Source organism: Dermacentor silvarum, chromosome 3 (genome assembly GCF_013339745.2).
Source record: "Dermacentor silvarum isolate Dsil-2018 chromosome 3, BIME_Dsil_1.4, whole genome shotgun sequence".
Classification (NCBI taxonomy): Eukaryota; Metazoa; Arthropoda; class Arachnida; order Ixodida; family Ixodidae; genus Dermacentor; species Dermacentor silvarum.
In genome coordinates, this window is record NC_051156.1 from 207,574,035 (window position 1) to 207,589,585 (window position 15,551).

Sequence of the window (15,551 nt, forward strand, 5' to 3'; positions counted from 1 at the left end):
CAGCATTGCGCTTGGCCGTGCACCGGGGTCGGTTTCCAATTGGCCGACCCGCCAATTAAGACGCGCGAAACATTCCGCCGCGTTGTTACTACTGTTGCCACTGCTCCGGGTAAACGACTGCAGTGAGGAGAAATATTAAACAAAGCCGAAAGAGCAGCGAAGTGCGATTTCGTGCCGTCCACGTGTCGCCTTTCTCACGCCTCGGTCAGGAAAAATGACGCCAGCATGTCGGCATTGAACAGTGTATACGAAAAGGCGCACAAACGTGCGCATGCGTCATCTTTTCTTTGCCGCCGATGGAAACAGAAAAGGAAACACCACGCGCCGGTTTCCTTCAAAGGATCAGTGCTGCAGAGATAACTAAGTTCGGTGTAGGGCTTTGGAAGGGATATCGCATTGTAAATCGTACGTTCTTTTTTTTTTCCACCTATATGATCAAGTATCCCCGAGCAGTGCGCAATCAGCAAGGTGTATGCATATGCAAGGAAAGACATTCGCTGAGTTTTATTACCCTCCGTGTGGTACTTCAACAATCTCCTAACCGGGACCAATTTAAATACGACACGAATTGGCTGCGCCATGAGTTATGTTTTGACGTTACGCCGTTTATTACGCAAGCCATTAGCATGATGATCTCGTAAGCGCAGCAGTTAAGTGCTGAGAGTGCGAGATGCTTCCGTAGCATGTAAGACAGCCGGTTTTGCTTAGTAATGTTCACAATAAGCAAACTAAAGTGGTACAGTTGCGCTAGCGAGCTACGTCTATTTAATTTACTATCAGTGCTCGGCTGATTACAGTGATCTACAGTGGTACATAAGATACCGAAAGAGGAAAATTATAATTGGAAGCAATAGATATAGCAATCAAATAAGAGGGAAGGAGAACGGAACGGGCTTGCATATAGCAGCAAGATATCGTCGCATCAAAGAAGCACTGGTAACGAGGCTATCAGGAGTGTCATTGGCATTGGTCGTGTCGCGTCGATTTTTGCTCTTTGTTACAGGAACGACCGATTACACGTACCTCGGCTCTTTGCCGATGATTCACGATGTTGTTGCTTTACCCGTGCCATCCAGCGAGTCTAACGACTTCTGTAGAGCAATTTCATTGCGTCGCAATAAAGGGTACCAGGTGTTGTAATTCATTCTTTACTGTCATTCGTGCCCGGAGCACTTCAGCCAAAGTAGCCGGCATATCTTCAAGTATGCAGGCACGGCTGAAAACATAGGTGTGCCGGTACGGCCCGAGTGACAAACGGCCACTGAGTTTTGAAATCGGCTGTTTGGTTCAAGTTTCATGATCCTATATGTACTTATGAATAGGCGATAGTCAACGCGAAGCGTCTAGTATGACATCTTCATAGGTGGCGTAGCAGGTGCGTAGCTGGTACTGAATCCTGGACGAGATAGCAAGTGACAGAGGAGGGGGGAGTGGAGCGACAGGTAAGATAATGTTGACGTCTGTTATCTAATCGAAATTATTAGTGAGCTAGGTTGACTGAGTGTCGAAAGTGACGGCAACAGGCAGAGGCGCTCACTGAGATGAGACTGGATTCGTTATTTAGACAAGAGCACACAATGCTCTATTGTTATCGCGCACACGCAAACAGCCCAAAGTAAGGGAAGCAAGATCGACTACGCTCATCAACAGTGCGAGATTTGCGCGCTGTTTCTTCAGACAGTGGAACAAATGCTGCGCGCGTGTGCAAACATTTATGCGGCGCGTATGCGTATCGCATACAAGCTCAGGAACGCGCATACAAGCTCAGGAACGCGCACACGTGTAAAGAAGGAGTGCCAGATGCATTTTGTTCCGAGGGTGGTGACGGCCGTGCGCGCGCTGAGAGCCGTCGAAAATCGCCAGTCAGCGACCGAATCCCCGGCGCCCATTTCCATGTAATTATTCTATCTGCCGAGTTCCCCGAAAATAATTGGCTCCCGGCATCATGCCTTCTCTCAGTGGGCAAGAGTTATATAGCTCGGTCCGAAGGGCGCAAGGGGTAAGCCGATTCTGCAGAGGGCGGCACAAACAGCCCCGAAGTTAGTCACGTGACTATACTCGAAGCGCACCCTGCGCGCGATGCATGCAGACGCAACGTGTCTCTCCTTCCACAGCGATGCTGCTAAGTGGCGACGACGCCTGTTTACCCCAAAACCGCACGAGCTAGGATTCCGCGCTCCCCTCACCATGCATATGCATGGCCGATCCCCACAGCGGCGGCAACGGCCCCCCAGTGGCGTCGTGTGAGGGAGGGGGGGGGGGGTATAACCCGCCCATCTGTATATCTTGAACGACGCTTTCTGTTTCGCGCGAGCTTGCGTGTGCGTGTGTATTGCCTTGTTGCTACACCCTAACCCCCTTGTTCCTCGCATCTCGGGCCTCGTCTGGCCTTTTCCGTCGGTGCACGTCTGGCGGACGTCTGCAACGTGCGCGGAGCGCCTGACTTTGCACCTTGCTCGCGGCATTACACACTTTCTCTCTTCAAGCGGGCTTTCGCTCGAGACCTTTTGTATTCGGCTGCGTCCTGGAATGCGCAGGTTGAGGGGCAGGTCGTTCGCCGCATCGCTTAACCTGTCCGCGAAGCCGAGATCCGACGAGACTGATCGAAATGGAGGATCGGATGAAAACGAGCTTGCCGGAAAAGGACGAGGGGAGGGGGGGGGGGGAGGGCACGGTGCTACGCGTATGCAACGTATAGTTTCACATTCTTTTTCCCGCTCGCGCACAGTCCTTGCCAAAAGTTTAGAAGCCATAGCGTAGTATACAGTCACGTGGCCTTGAGGAATTTCTGAAGTGTCGAGACTTAAGAAAGTGCCCCGACTGAACCAACTGCGATGCCTCAAATAGACATGGGCGCACCAAACGTTGCACGGGGATCCCACACTACATGATCCTTGGTGACAGCTGTGGAGTCGCGAGAAGGGGCTTCGAAACGGTGGGCGAACTCTGTGAGCGTAGGCCAAGTAGAAAATAAGTGACAGATGCTTCTGCGTCGAGCGAAGTTTAGAACCAGGAGAAACAGATGCGTAGTAAACGTTACGTTAACGCTTGAATCACCCACAATTAGCCCCCTAGAGTGAAACGTAAGCCTCAGCAGAAGTAGAAAGGCAGATAATTGTGGGTTTTACACACGCACCGATTAGTTTTGGAGGTTTATATGCACATTCGCTTCGTCTCCGAGGTTCAATCTTAACCAAAGTGTATATATAGTGTTCTGTGGGTAGTATAGGGGGTTGATGACGGCAGTGTCTGAGTCTTGTATATTCTTCGCATGCCTCTTCGTCCCTGAGAAGCCGTCGCCGCCGCCGCTGCTGCTGCTGCTGCTGTACAAATTGAACCATTCGCGAGCGAGACAACTATTATGGTAATCATCGCCACCTCTTTCAGGCAGCTGCAGGTCAGTCGCTTGCGCGGCAGCTCGTATACATACGGGGGCGCATGCGATTCGCCGCTGATGCCGCGGGAGCGCGCGTGCGAAAGATCGTTTACATGGGAGCGCGCCGAGCTTCTCGCACCTTATACGCCGCCGCGTGCGTGCGCGTGCACGAACGAAAAAACGCTCCGCTCGCTGCAGCTCGGAAACCTTGCGAAACGGGGCTCCCAATACAAAGAAGAGGGTCGCGCTATCGAACCAGCTCTCTCTCGGCGATCACGCGGTGCCTGTTGGCGGCGTTCCCGGCGCCGTATACTCACGATAGGACGCCTTCTCCTTGTTATTAACGGTGCCGGACACAAATTACAATGCCCCGCGCGCGGGGAATTCGGCGCTTTTTATCGCCAACTCGATCCGCGAGCTAATTAGGGTGTCCATGTGCATGCTATATGGTCCGCTTCGTTGCTTGCGAGCGAAGGTGCTTGCGCGCACGCAGTTCGGGCAGTGCTTGAAAAAAAAAAAAAAAAAAAAACTGCTGCAGAGGCCGGCCTGGTTACGCACGCACCGGAGCTGCGCTTATAGCAAAGCACGCGGCCAATCAGGGATGCAGTGTCCCAAGAGGTGCGGAATAATTTAGACTATACCATCTCGAGCGACAAAAGTATTAAATGTGTAGTAGCGCAGTTGCTCTCTGTTCTTTATTTTTTTTAACCTTCTCATCGCATTCACGAAACCTTAAAGCGTCCGTCTCGTATAGGAGAATCGAGCCTACAAGCGCAATATCTGCAATTGATCGCTTTCTCCACTGCGGAGGCTGCCTTATATATCGGATGTATCGACACGTTCGGTGCCAAATCCTTTCGCACAAGCGTTGAGCGTCCGCTTGGCGGCGTGCCACTATTGTGAGCAGCGCCAGCAGCAACGGCGTCACTCTCTTCCGAGTATATACCATGTCCAGAAATGCGCCGAGAAAGCTGAAGTAAGGAAATGATAGTGCAGGCCGACGAATTGTATATAAGAGGGGCGCGGTGAAGGCGGCCTATATACGTGCGACGTAAAAGGGAACTATGGTATAGTTATTATACACTCTGCAGACCGGCGCACAACACAATTACTGATTTCACGCACATATTGTGGAATGACGGTATATCCCTTCGAAGCTGCCTAATGTGGCTTTACTGTATACGCATGCAGGCAGAGAGCGCATGCATGCCACCACCGAGCGAAGGTTTTCTAGTGTTGCCGGAGCTTGCGGCGGGGTATCGACTGCGCAGTCGTAAATAAAGATAAACGAACAAATAGACTAATAAAAAAGGTAAAGCACAGAGGCAGCTTGTCGTGAAAGTACAGACAACGAAACCCCAAACAGAGTCGGAGCACGAAAATCCCGGCTTAAATTTGAGCCATGTATATTATAGCCGCATTATCAGCTGAATATTTTGGCGCTCTTCCGGATTTCGTGCACGAAACAAGCTGCTCTCTGAATCTGTATCTTCGCCATATGGAGATTATAATGTATACGCAATTTCGCACTGCCAGTGCGTATGGTAGTATACGTGGCCGATAAGGTGTCGGCGCCCATTTCTTGCGCATAAATAAAACTGACACCCCCCTCTTTGCTTATCGTAACATTCTGGCACCTCCAGCAGCCGAGATATATGGGAGCCCCTGTAGGCAACCAAGAGAACGATCGACCTTCTGTATGCCCATACGCCGCCGGCCACGCGATCTCAACTTGCTCTCGAAGTTCACTTCTCGTGGCTCACGTTTTTCCTCTCAAGGCTATATATCTCACCGCGTGTTTCCCACGATCTCGGGGCCGTTCGAGAGCGGGGAAGTAATCGGAGCGTGCCACTTCGTCACCTATTCTACCATTTAGCTCAAAACTTTGCGCCTAGCTCGAGTTGGTCTGGCACCGAAGCGTGAGACTTCAAAAGGTATATACGCTGTGGCTCGAAGAGGACTGCTGGCTGCTCATATCAGCAGACGCGCGAACGAAGAAAGTATTAACGATCAAGTACGGACGAAATAGAAAACAATGAGATAAAACGCTGTAAGGAAGCAGTGCGAACGAGGTCGCGTTCGTGATCCACGATCGTCAGCCATCCATCAGAATCCATCATCATCGCGCGTACGCGCCGCACCGGTTAGGAGGGTATACAGAACACGGTAAACGTCTTCCGGTCGCAAGGCGTATGGCCACAGATTGGGGCGAGATATTAAGAAATAAAAGGAACAAACGTTACTACAACGGCTGTTTCACGAAGAGAAGAAAGGAACAGGCTATACGGCTGCAAGAGTGGTAATTGCCACGCGCATATGCTGCCCATGAACGGAAGACAGAATCCATGAGAGAGAGATATCAACGAAAGACGTGAAGAGAGCGAATGTCCCGATAGATGCAGTTGTTCAGCGTTTTCTGAGCAGTTAAACGTTCAGTTCTTTCATTTGCTTCATTTTATTTTTGCTTTTTACCCCTGTGCTTCAGAAAACCACTGCTTATTTATGCGAACGCAGAGCTACAGCGTCACATTCTGAGATAATTACGATACCTACTTATTTCGGTTGGTTAAGGCCTAACCTATTAGTGGCTCAGTGGGACACAAGATAATGTATACCGGCAGTTTGCAGCTCACTGATAATTAAAGAAAGAAAGTGATCTTTTGTATAGATAAGCCCGGGATGTCCATAAAAACAGCATAGGAATGAGCGATCTGTGTGATTGCACAAGTAAATTTGATTCTGGTGCAATCCAGTTTGCAGGATAATGTAGATTGCGTTCACGTAACTTGGCAGCTACGCTCTCAATTTGTGCTTTAGGTATAAAAAAATAGCAACGAGTAACGTGGTTCTCTTGACTGAGTGCGCTGTCCACGAACTTTAAGAGAAACAAAACTTAAGTATCACTCACCGGAGGAGAAGTGATGCAGAGGCACGTGCTTCGTTATCGACTCGACCACATCGTGCAGTCCGTACATGCTCAACAGTTCCTTCATCGTGTTTTCCGCATAGTCCTTCATAAGGCTAGCGTCAGCAGCTCGGTGCTGATGGTGTTGAACTGGAGGTTGTTGCTGCTGCTGCTGCTGCTGCTGCTGCTGTTGCTGCTGCTGTTGCGGTGGGTGCGACTGTTGATGCTGATGCTGATGAGGCGGTAGCTGTTGGTGCTGATGATGATGGTGATGATGATGATGAAGGTGATGCTGCCGCGAGCCGCCAACAAAAGGCGACGAGCCACCGCCCGCGGTCACAGGGGGTTCGTTACAGGGCGCCTGCAGGCGCAGAGGAGACGGCAAGGACGCGGACGACCTGCCGTCTTCCGCAGCGGAGGTCGGCCCCTCATCGTCGTCGTCCTCGCTCCTGCGACCCCCACCACCACCACCACCAGTACCACCACTGAGGTCCACCACGGCCTCTGAAAAGCTGGAGAGCCTCGGCAAAACCAGGCCCCCGCCTTCCGCGGATATCGCGCTACTGTTGAACAGCACCCGTTTGACGGGCTGCTGCAATTTGCGGCGCGTCGAGCCACAGTCACTGAGGTCCAGGGGTCCTTCCTCGCGAACTGCGCCGGGAACACCACTTTCCGAGCAAGTTGTCGGCACTGGCGGAGGAGGCGTCGTCACTGAGGACGCGGCGGCTTCCTTGAAGCACGCCGAGGGCGAGAGGGCGCCGTCGTCGTCCTCGTCGTCGCCGTCGTCGTCCTGGGCGGAGTCCGCCACCGACGGCAGTAGCAGAGGAGGCGGCGGCTGCGTGCTCTGCGAGGCGTCCTCCCGCTCGTCCTCGTCGTCATCCTCCTCGTCTTCTTCGTCCGAGTCGGCGAACACGGCGGCGGCGATGTTCTTTGGCTGGAAGTTCTTCCTCTTGTTGCGCATGCGTCCGTCCAAGGCACTATCAGTGTCCGGCCAGGGACAAGGCACTTCGCTGAAGGCAGTGCCCGTGGGCATCGAGGAGGTGGCGGCTGTGCTGACGGCGACCAAGGGTTCCTGCGGCGCGTCGTCGTCCGCTTCGTTGTCGTCCGAGTTGTCGTCCGTTAAGGCCCCGTTCAAGGCAGCTTGCGGCCTATCGTCATCGAGGTCGTCCTCTTCCGATGGGTCCCGGAGAGGAGGGGGCGGCGCCCGCGGCGAACACAGGTCGTCGGGCGCCTCGTCGGCGCAGGCGTCGTCTCCGCCCGCTGCCATGGCGGCAGCCAGATCTTCCGGGTCCGAGCTGCGGGCGAGCTTCTCGCAGATGGCGTTCAGCTTGAAGGCACTGCTGGGCGGCCGGCAGGCGGCTTCCGACGTCATGTCCGCCGTCTGGCCAGCGCGTTACTTGCTGTCGGCCCTGCGCAAATAAGAAAGCAAAGAATAAGAACACTGAGCCTGTCAGCAGCTGTTTTATACGAGCTCCGCGCACGGCGAAACAAGAAGGGCCGTCGAGGCGTCCAGGACAGGTTGTTTTGAGGTGCTGAACAGGGGTATAACGACAGCACAACTGGCGACTGGCTGCATACGCTATTACATACAGACTCGATATTTGTTCCTGTCACTTGTATGCATCCACTATATGCCGAATCCGCGAGGCGGGGGCAGCCCACGTTCTTTCTTTTGAGCGATGTGCACGTGTCTAGCGTGAGTTACAAATGTATGGCACTCGCACGATATGCTTTTTTATGTTCAACCGCTGAAAGTGCAGCAAGACCAACGCTGTCGTCCTAATGTCAAACACCGGGTATACTTACAAAACAGAAATATACGAAAACCTCTTGCACACTGCTCCAAACCGCATATAGCATTGCCACTGACTCAAAAGCCACATAAAGAACGACGTCGCATTCCAAATGCACTCACGCCCGATATGTGATCACCGTATACGCGCGAGCGATTATCCTCCGCCTCGCACGCTAAGGGTTTCCGAGAGGTCATCGTCGTCCATTTTTGGTTGCGCTTTGCTTCGTTACGGAAGAGACCTATGCGTCCACGCGGAGACACCGTCCGGTCGTTCCGAAAGGAAACAGACAATCTTTTTTAGAGCACGAAAAACTATACCACCCGCATTTGCACAGCCATCCCACACAAATTGAGCGCCGCAGACACAGGGGTGAGAGGTCGCCCACGCTCCCCCTATCAGGAGCGCCACGCAGCTCGCAGCCCACGCCAGGAAGCACAATACAAACAAATGCATATAGTATATCTCACGTTGAACTCGCGGGCACTGCGAGAATATACATAAAGACGATGTGCGCGCAAATATCGCCGCTCTCTCTCTGTAATGCGTCTCCGGGAGGGGGGTAAAGGGCGAACGTGGAACAGGGAGGATTCGTGGGTCTAACGAGAAACAAGAATACGATAGCCGAGCACCACCACCACCACGTCGCCGGGCACCACGGACCCAGCAGCCAGGGCAACTCAGAGGCTGTAAAGGATCGGCGCGCGTATAGTCGTGCCCGCATTCTCACGGGACCAAGGCTCGCCCGGTTCCAAAGACACCGCCGCTATGCGCTCTCTTCCTCCCGTAGCGTAATCACGACCTTTTGTAATGACACCTCATTAAACGGACTGGGAAGACCAACACGTGATTGTGCGACGACAGGGACCAGAACGCGGATGAGAAAGAACAAGTGCGCCGATAGTTCGAACAAAGGATAGCGCGAGCGTTTTCTGGTCGTTAGCGGGCCTGAGGCCATCTTTCCTCTTTTTCTTTCCTTTCCCGCAGGACAGCAGTTCGAAGACCGAAGATTTCTACTTTCCCTGAGCAGTTAGGCTACGGTTGTTCCCAGTGTAGATTACCGGTGAGCTTTAGCGGCGTGCCTAATTCGATAGAGTGCCGAGGTATTACGAGGCTCAGGCTATAAGTGGCCCAGCGTAATTTGCAGCGACTGATTGTCAGTGTGGTCGTTAACGACCGGCTAAAACAGTCGGTTAGCTAACGACTGGGTATAACGCCGTTCAAGCAAGTTGGCACAGCGTATATTCCGCGGTATATACGCTGACTGCTCCATCGAACGTTGCCTTACCATCGCGGAATGTGCGAGAACTTGGAAGGGGGCCAAAGGTACCGAACCAGTTTTGACAAACATTTAGTCAGGCCTTCTACTTGAAACATTGTGATGGATGTCGGCTGAAATTTTAACTATGTTTTTAATGATTGACAGAGAAACCTGCCTCAAACTAAATATCCCTGACCAGCTGATCCGCCTTCACCTTTCTTTCAAGCTACCAAAGCATGCGTCAGCATACCGTGCTTATATACGTATATAATACTACCATATGCCTTTTTCCCCATACAAGTAGTAAGCTGAAACTGAAACTAAGTTTGAGAGCCCCGAGGGCGAAGGCTCGACGATAAATACAGCCCGGAGGAATGCAAAACAGCGAAAGAAAAAAAAATGTACGGAAGTCACAGCAGTCAGCCAAATACCGCAGTAATCGTCACACGGCAACATTCCGTGACATATCGCCGTTCACTGCTGCACGACGTCTCAATTCGCGTCGTCTCACGCACCACATGCAGCGTCCGCCTTCGTGCCAGACCACAGCGCGACGCCATCAACTGGCAGAGAGAGAGAGAGACACGTATGGGGGGGCACAGCCATATCCCAGCGCAACTGATCGCAATTACGATTTCGTTGATACCAGCGCGATGCGATCCCTGCATCTTCGCTGCGCGGGCTAGCCTATACAGCGGGGCACAGAGTGGGAGAGCGCATCATTAAACGTCGCTAATTGCGGAAGACCCCCGAAATGAGCGGGGCAAAATGAGCATGTGCCGAGGGCGCCGGCGTGAAAGGAGCGGGCTTGTTCCGCACCGAAGCGTCGTGCTGCCCAACGTTACTAGGTGCTGCCTTGGCTGTCAACCCTTTCCCTCCTCGATTCGCCTTCTCAGAGCGGACGTTCTTATAGTCGCATAACCGAACATATACTTGCGTGCTTGCGCTATCATATCGACACATAGTCGTTTCCGTAGCGCCCCAGAGCCCTGCCTATACGTATATGCGGCCACTCGCGGGGACGACATACATGGGTGGAGCTATCCGCAATGCAGCAATTAAAGATCGCCCGAAGAACACGCGACCACGCGAAGGCGACGGTCACGCTGCAGGCAGGGCACGTATATATACCGACGCTATATGCGAAGGGGGGCAAATGAGGGTGGATTCACTATGTCGCGCGCTCAGCCACGCCAGCACCGCAGGGCAAAGCGGGGAAGCCTAATAACGTCCCATTTGCGGTGGTGGGACGTCCTGCCTTTGGCGAAAGGCTTTTGCTGAGCGGTGTGGCGGCTGCAAGCTTCGGCGGTTCGGAGCCAGCCGCAGGTATACGGCGTCATTGGCGTGTATTAATGCGACAAATGATGCCCGTGAACTCGTATTATTCTGTCGTTTATCTCATTTTTCTCATTTAAAATTAGGCTGGACAGCCTCTGCGGTTTGACTTAGAATTAAGCGAGCGGGAACTGCCTTCCGCCGCATAGAAGGGGGCTCTTATATGAACTGGCATTTACGACCTCCACCTGACTCCATGCGCACACTACTGGCCACGCTATGCGCTGACGTGCGCGAACGCTTACGGAAACGTCTCATTGGCACCTGTGAAAAGGAATCTACGGCGATCTCTATAGAGTGAGAATGTGAACTATATGTGAACTCAATCGGCACTAATGTGGGACGGGTCTTATTGGGTTTACCACGGTATACACGATAGAAAAGGGGTGGCTCGTTTGGCAATAGAGGCGGCCATAACGAGTTTGATATCTTCTCATCACCAATTCGAGCCGATTCAGCATCAAGGTTTGCCGACGCACAGCGCGTACACGGGCGCGGAGAGCTATGGGGATAAGACAGATGACTGAGTAAGTCTGGAATCGAGATAGCAATTAACAAAAGAGCCATAAAACAGGAGGAAAACGAAAAAAAAAAGAAAAGAAAGCAAATAGGCGGGCGCAGAGGGCCTCTATATACACGAGGAAGCCGCGCTGGAATCTGCTATATGAACTACACCCCCACGTACCCCACCTCCCCCGAACTCCCGCAACCGCCATTATTACACGCGTCCGCGCGAGCGTCCTGACTCCGTAAGCGGGTCAACAAACTCCGCGTTCATAACCACTCCCACCTGCACCCCGAATGTAGCAACAAAAACGCTGCAGCCTATATTGCGTTTATTGTGCGTAAAGGAGGAACCACGGCACGTCGAAATGCGCAGCTATACGGAGCACCGTCGTATTGCAGCCGCCGTTGAAGCCGCCAAAGCTCCCAAGATGGAGGCCCCCGCAATCCTCCACGGTGGGCTTGGCTTGACTTGACTTGGAACTCGCAAACTCGTGTATCGGCCGGCTTGGGCCCCCGCCTCGCGCCTCTAGCGAAGTGACCGCGAACAACCAACCACGGACACGCGACGCGAGCGTTCTGGAGATGATGGACGGCCCCAAGATCTCTTCGCAGCGGGGATCGCGAACAGAGAGCCGCTGTTGCGAGAATGCATGGAGGTAGAAAAAAAAAAAAAAAAAGCACACGAGAGGGCGTTCGAAAGCTGCAAGGTCTGTAAAGTAGCTCTCCAGTGGAAAGAACAAGAGAAAAGTAGATTCCAGAGCATTTGTGAAACAGGTCACCGAATAATGTCGGAAATAAGCCCAGCGGTGATTCGCACATCCTCGTATAGATCCCAAAGAATTCGATGTCTGCAAATTAGGCCCCGAGTGGAACAAAAAGTATTCTGATAATCGAGTTCATATCGGTGTCGCTATTTGGAAAATATGTAACTGACTTCTATCAATAATGAACGCATCATGTGTTGATGAACCCGTTGATGAACCTGTTGAACATTCGTCGATGCGTCAGAGTGCGTCGACGAATGTTGAGAACAAAGACCTTGGTGTGTCGCGATTTGTACGAATTAACATAACCGATTTCGAAACGTCTAATGCTACCAGTGCCGCGAACTTATCGCTAGCGTTGGTCAATCACATGCTTTCAGGATGACGCGCCAATCGGGATGGTCTATCGATATCTTCCCTCTGCAGAAGGCGCATGGTTCTAGGACTGCCCTACAGACAGCGAAATTTTGTCAACGTTCGGGGCACGTACCGCAGTCCTGCGCGAATTGACAAGGTTTAAAAACGCATAATCTAACGTGCAAGTTTGGCATTGACTGATAGAGTAGATTCCGTAAATAATTTAATTGGGGTTTTATCACTACTGGTGGCTATATATAGTAACGTATACGAACAGGAGTGCACACTTCTCAAAAGATTAGACTCTGATCGAAAAAAAAAAAAGTACTAACGCCGAGTAACAATAGCGTGAACTCTGTGTATCACCCGCGGCGTGAAGACGTCTCAACTAGCAGGTGGTCATTTCGCGAACTAACTAGGAGCGAAACGTCCGTGCCATTTTTTTCGAAACTGGCTTATCTATATACTCTCGTTTCGTACACTTAAGTCGTTGAGAAAATAGATTCGCACGGGCGCAAGGTTCTCTCCTAGCTTCTACAGCAATCACCGTTTTTGTACATGCAGAAAAACAGAATTAGACGACATACAAAAAATGTGAACAAAATAAATTAAAAAAATAAAGCAGGCGCGCGAATTATCATGTGCTGATGCAGCCAGCGGGAGCAATATTTCATCGCTCGAGCTTCCAATAGCGCCGAAAAAGAAACGCCCGTCTCTGAAACCGAGATACCGAAGGTCGTAAATGCTCCTTTTCCAGCGTTTCTTTGCTTTTACGTGGGCGCCCGCGCGATGGGAGAAGACTGAAACGAAGTAGGCGTTGTAGAGTCCTTCGGTGATTAATAGTGCCCAGTATCATTTGCATCATTCGAGAAAACGGGCGTTGCGCTGAACGAAGAGAGAGAGAGAGAGAGAGAGGGAGAAAAACACGAAAGAGAAAGAAAGAAGCCATTTGCGAGTGAATACACAATATCGTGTTCTCCACCGGAGACCTCCACCTATTGATGGTTCTTAAGGGACGCGGGAGATATATGGCGCCTCGAGGAGTGCGGTATAATGCGGTCTCTGGTGTTTGGCACATGCTGAACGACTGAAAGCTGAGCATGTAGTAAGGATAGAAAGAGATGTAGGAAGAAAAAAGAAAAAAAAAACAGGCCATTCTCGATGTAAATGCAGTAATGACAAATAGGTTTGGAAAGGCGCGAGGCGCGTATTGAAGGAATGCTAAGGCCGTTACTCACTGAGGCGATGAGTTTTCAGTCGATTTCTAATGAAAAATTAATGGTAACGCGCCTACTGTCTGCATAACACAACGGTTCTCTTGCGCTACCTCGTTTACATTGCATAGCTGCCTTCCTCGCGAAGCTCGCGTAATACTTTCGACGCCCGAGACCGAGCTTATGAACTATAAAAAACGACGATATCTCGTTGCCAGGGCAACTGGGATGTCAACAGTTCGTTTCATCAAAGGCAAGGATTACCATCTGAAACAACTCCATTCTCTCTGGAATTGTATTTCTTTTGTTTAGACACAAAGCCCGAACGACCTGACTGAGTCCTTTATTATAGAAGTGGTGATAACGGGAGCATAACTAAGCCCCCCCTTCGCGTACAGTATCGTCCACTCTTAAAGAGAACATCAATTCAGTTATATATTATTCCTCCATCCTTTACAGACGAGATAAGTCACAATGTATACAGCACACTACTTCTTTCTTTAGACACGGGTGTGTTGCCTAACGTATCATATTGGCCACATTTGACCGATAATGTTGAAGAATCGTTGCAGTTATGCGGGTTGTAGTATCATCAACCAGAGACCATACAGCTTTTGAAGAGTATAGACGATAGTGCACGGCAGAGCGTGTGCACGCCTATTCAAGAGCCAACGGAGCTGGCGAGAAGGGATCTCTTATTAAATAAAACGAGGAAACTGCTGGCATGTCGTACGCAACGCCAGACACGCCGGCCACTTCCAGCGTGATTCAGGCAGCAAGGGTTCTCAGTAACAACAAGCCTTTGGCTCCGCGCTATCAGTCGAGCCATTCTTCTCGGCGAAAAGAAGACGTCTCCGCGCGGAACCTACTTCTCACGCGTGGAAGCTATGCGGACCCTGCCGAGACGACAACGACGCTTCTTCTGGAGAGAGCTTCCTGCTCTTTAATACCGGCGAGACGCACGCTGCATCGAAGGCGCAATATCGGAGCTCGAAAATGCGCAGAAATTATAAACGCAGGGCGCGCAGCAGCAGCAGCAGGTGGTGGTGGTGGTGGTGGTGAGGAGGTGTGCGTTGGTAAGAATATACACGGCGAGTCTAGACGCGCGAGCCGAGGAGCGTCATAGAGCACGGCGCCCGAACCCGGAAAGCATCGAACTTTCAGAGAGGCGCCAGATTGCGATCGAACGACGACGCCCCGAGAAGAGGCGAGCAGAGAGCCGCGGACGGGACGAATTCAGTGTGTGTGTGTGTGGAGTATTAATTACGAAGCATTAATCACCGCCATAATTGGCACCTTTGGCGCTCGGGAGCCACCGTGAATGCGCACAAATGCATGCGCGCTATGAGACACGACGAAGCAGAAGCGGTCGCTGGGAACAAAGGAGAACCGAGGTGACACCGTTTTGTTTGTTTATTTGTGTTTGTATTGTTGGGCACGACGACGCCGACCTTTCATAGCTGAAGGGGTCGCTCGCCCTGGCTGCTCTTTTTCCCTCGTGACTCGAGTGAGGCACAAAGGCGGTCATCGACTTCCTGGGTGCTCGACCACGCGGTGCTGCTCGTGCTGTATTATCTCGCCGGCCCTTTTGGCGTTTATTATTTTGTTTTTATCGTTCATTCGCGAAGGGTGCCCCTCAAGATATCTTCATGATCATCGTTTACGCTCCCGGTCGTTGCTTACGTTACGTTAGCTTTAGTTAGAGACTAGGTTGCACGCGGCGGATAAGCCTTATTTATTCGAGAAGACCAGCCCACGTTTAATACTATTCATGGCAGCGCCGGCCAGCAAGCGCAGCTGCGTGTTGTACTTTCCTACTCCTCTGGTACTGCTTGCGATACTATGGCTAACAGCTAGTTTGTTAGTTCAGTCAGTCGTTGTTTTACTCGCGCGGATACCCGCCCTTAATTCTGATGAATCAATCGATTGAAACCCTCCCACCCCCGCCTTTGCCCTTCCACCCATCTACCCACTTGATGCTCACTCACTCACTCACTCACTCACTCACTCACACACTCACACACTCACTCACTCACTCA

General features: G+C 51.6%; 1 protein-coding gene across 5 annotated transcripts in view; it reads right to left on the bottom strand.

Moving 5' to 3' along the window:
• LOC119446553 (uncharacterized) overlaps positions 1 to 15,551 on the bottom strand; it is a 531,274-nt gene that overhangs the window by 83,742 nt on the left and 431,981 nt on the right. For all 5 annotated transcript variants that reach the window (XM_049664212.1, XM_049664209.1, XM_049664210.1 and 2 more), the window contains one exon: positions 6,285 to 7,690. In XM_049664212.1, coding sequence (XP_049520169.1) covers positions 6,285 to 7,653 — 1,369 coding nt within the window. In that variant the 5' untranslated portion in view covers positions 7,654 to 7,690. The remainder of the gene's footprint in view (positions 1 to 6,284; positions 7,691 to 15,551) is intronic.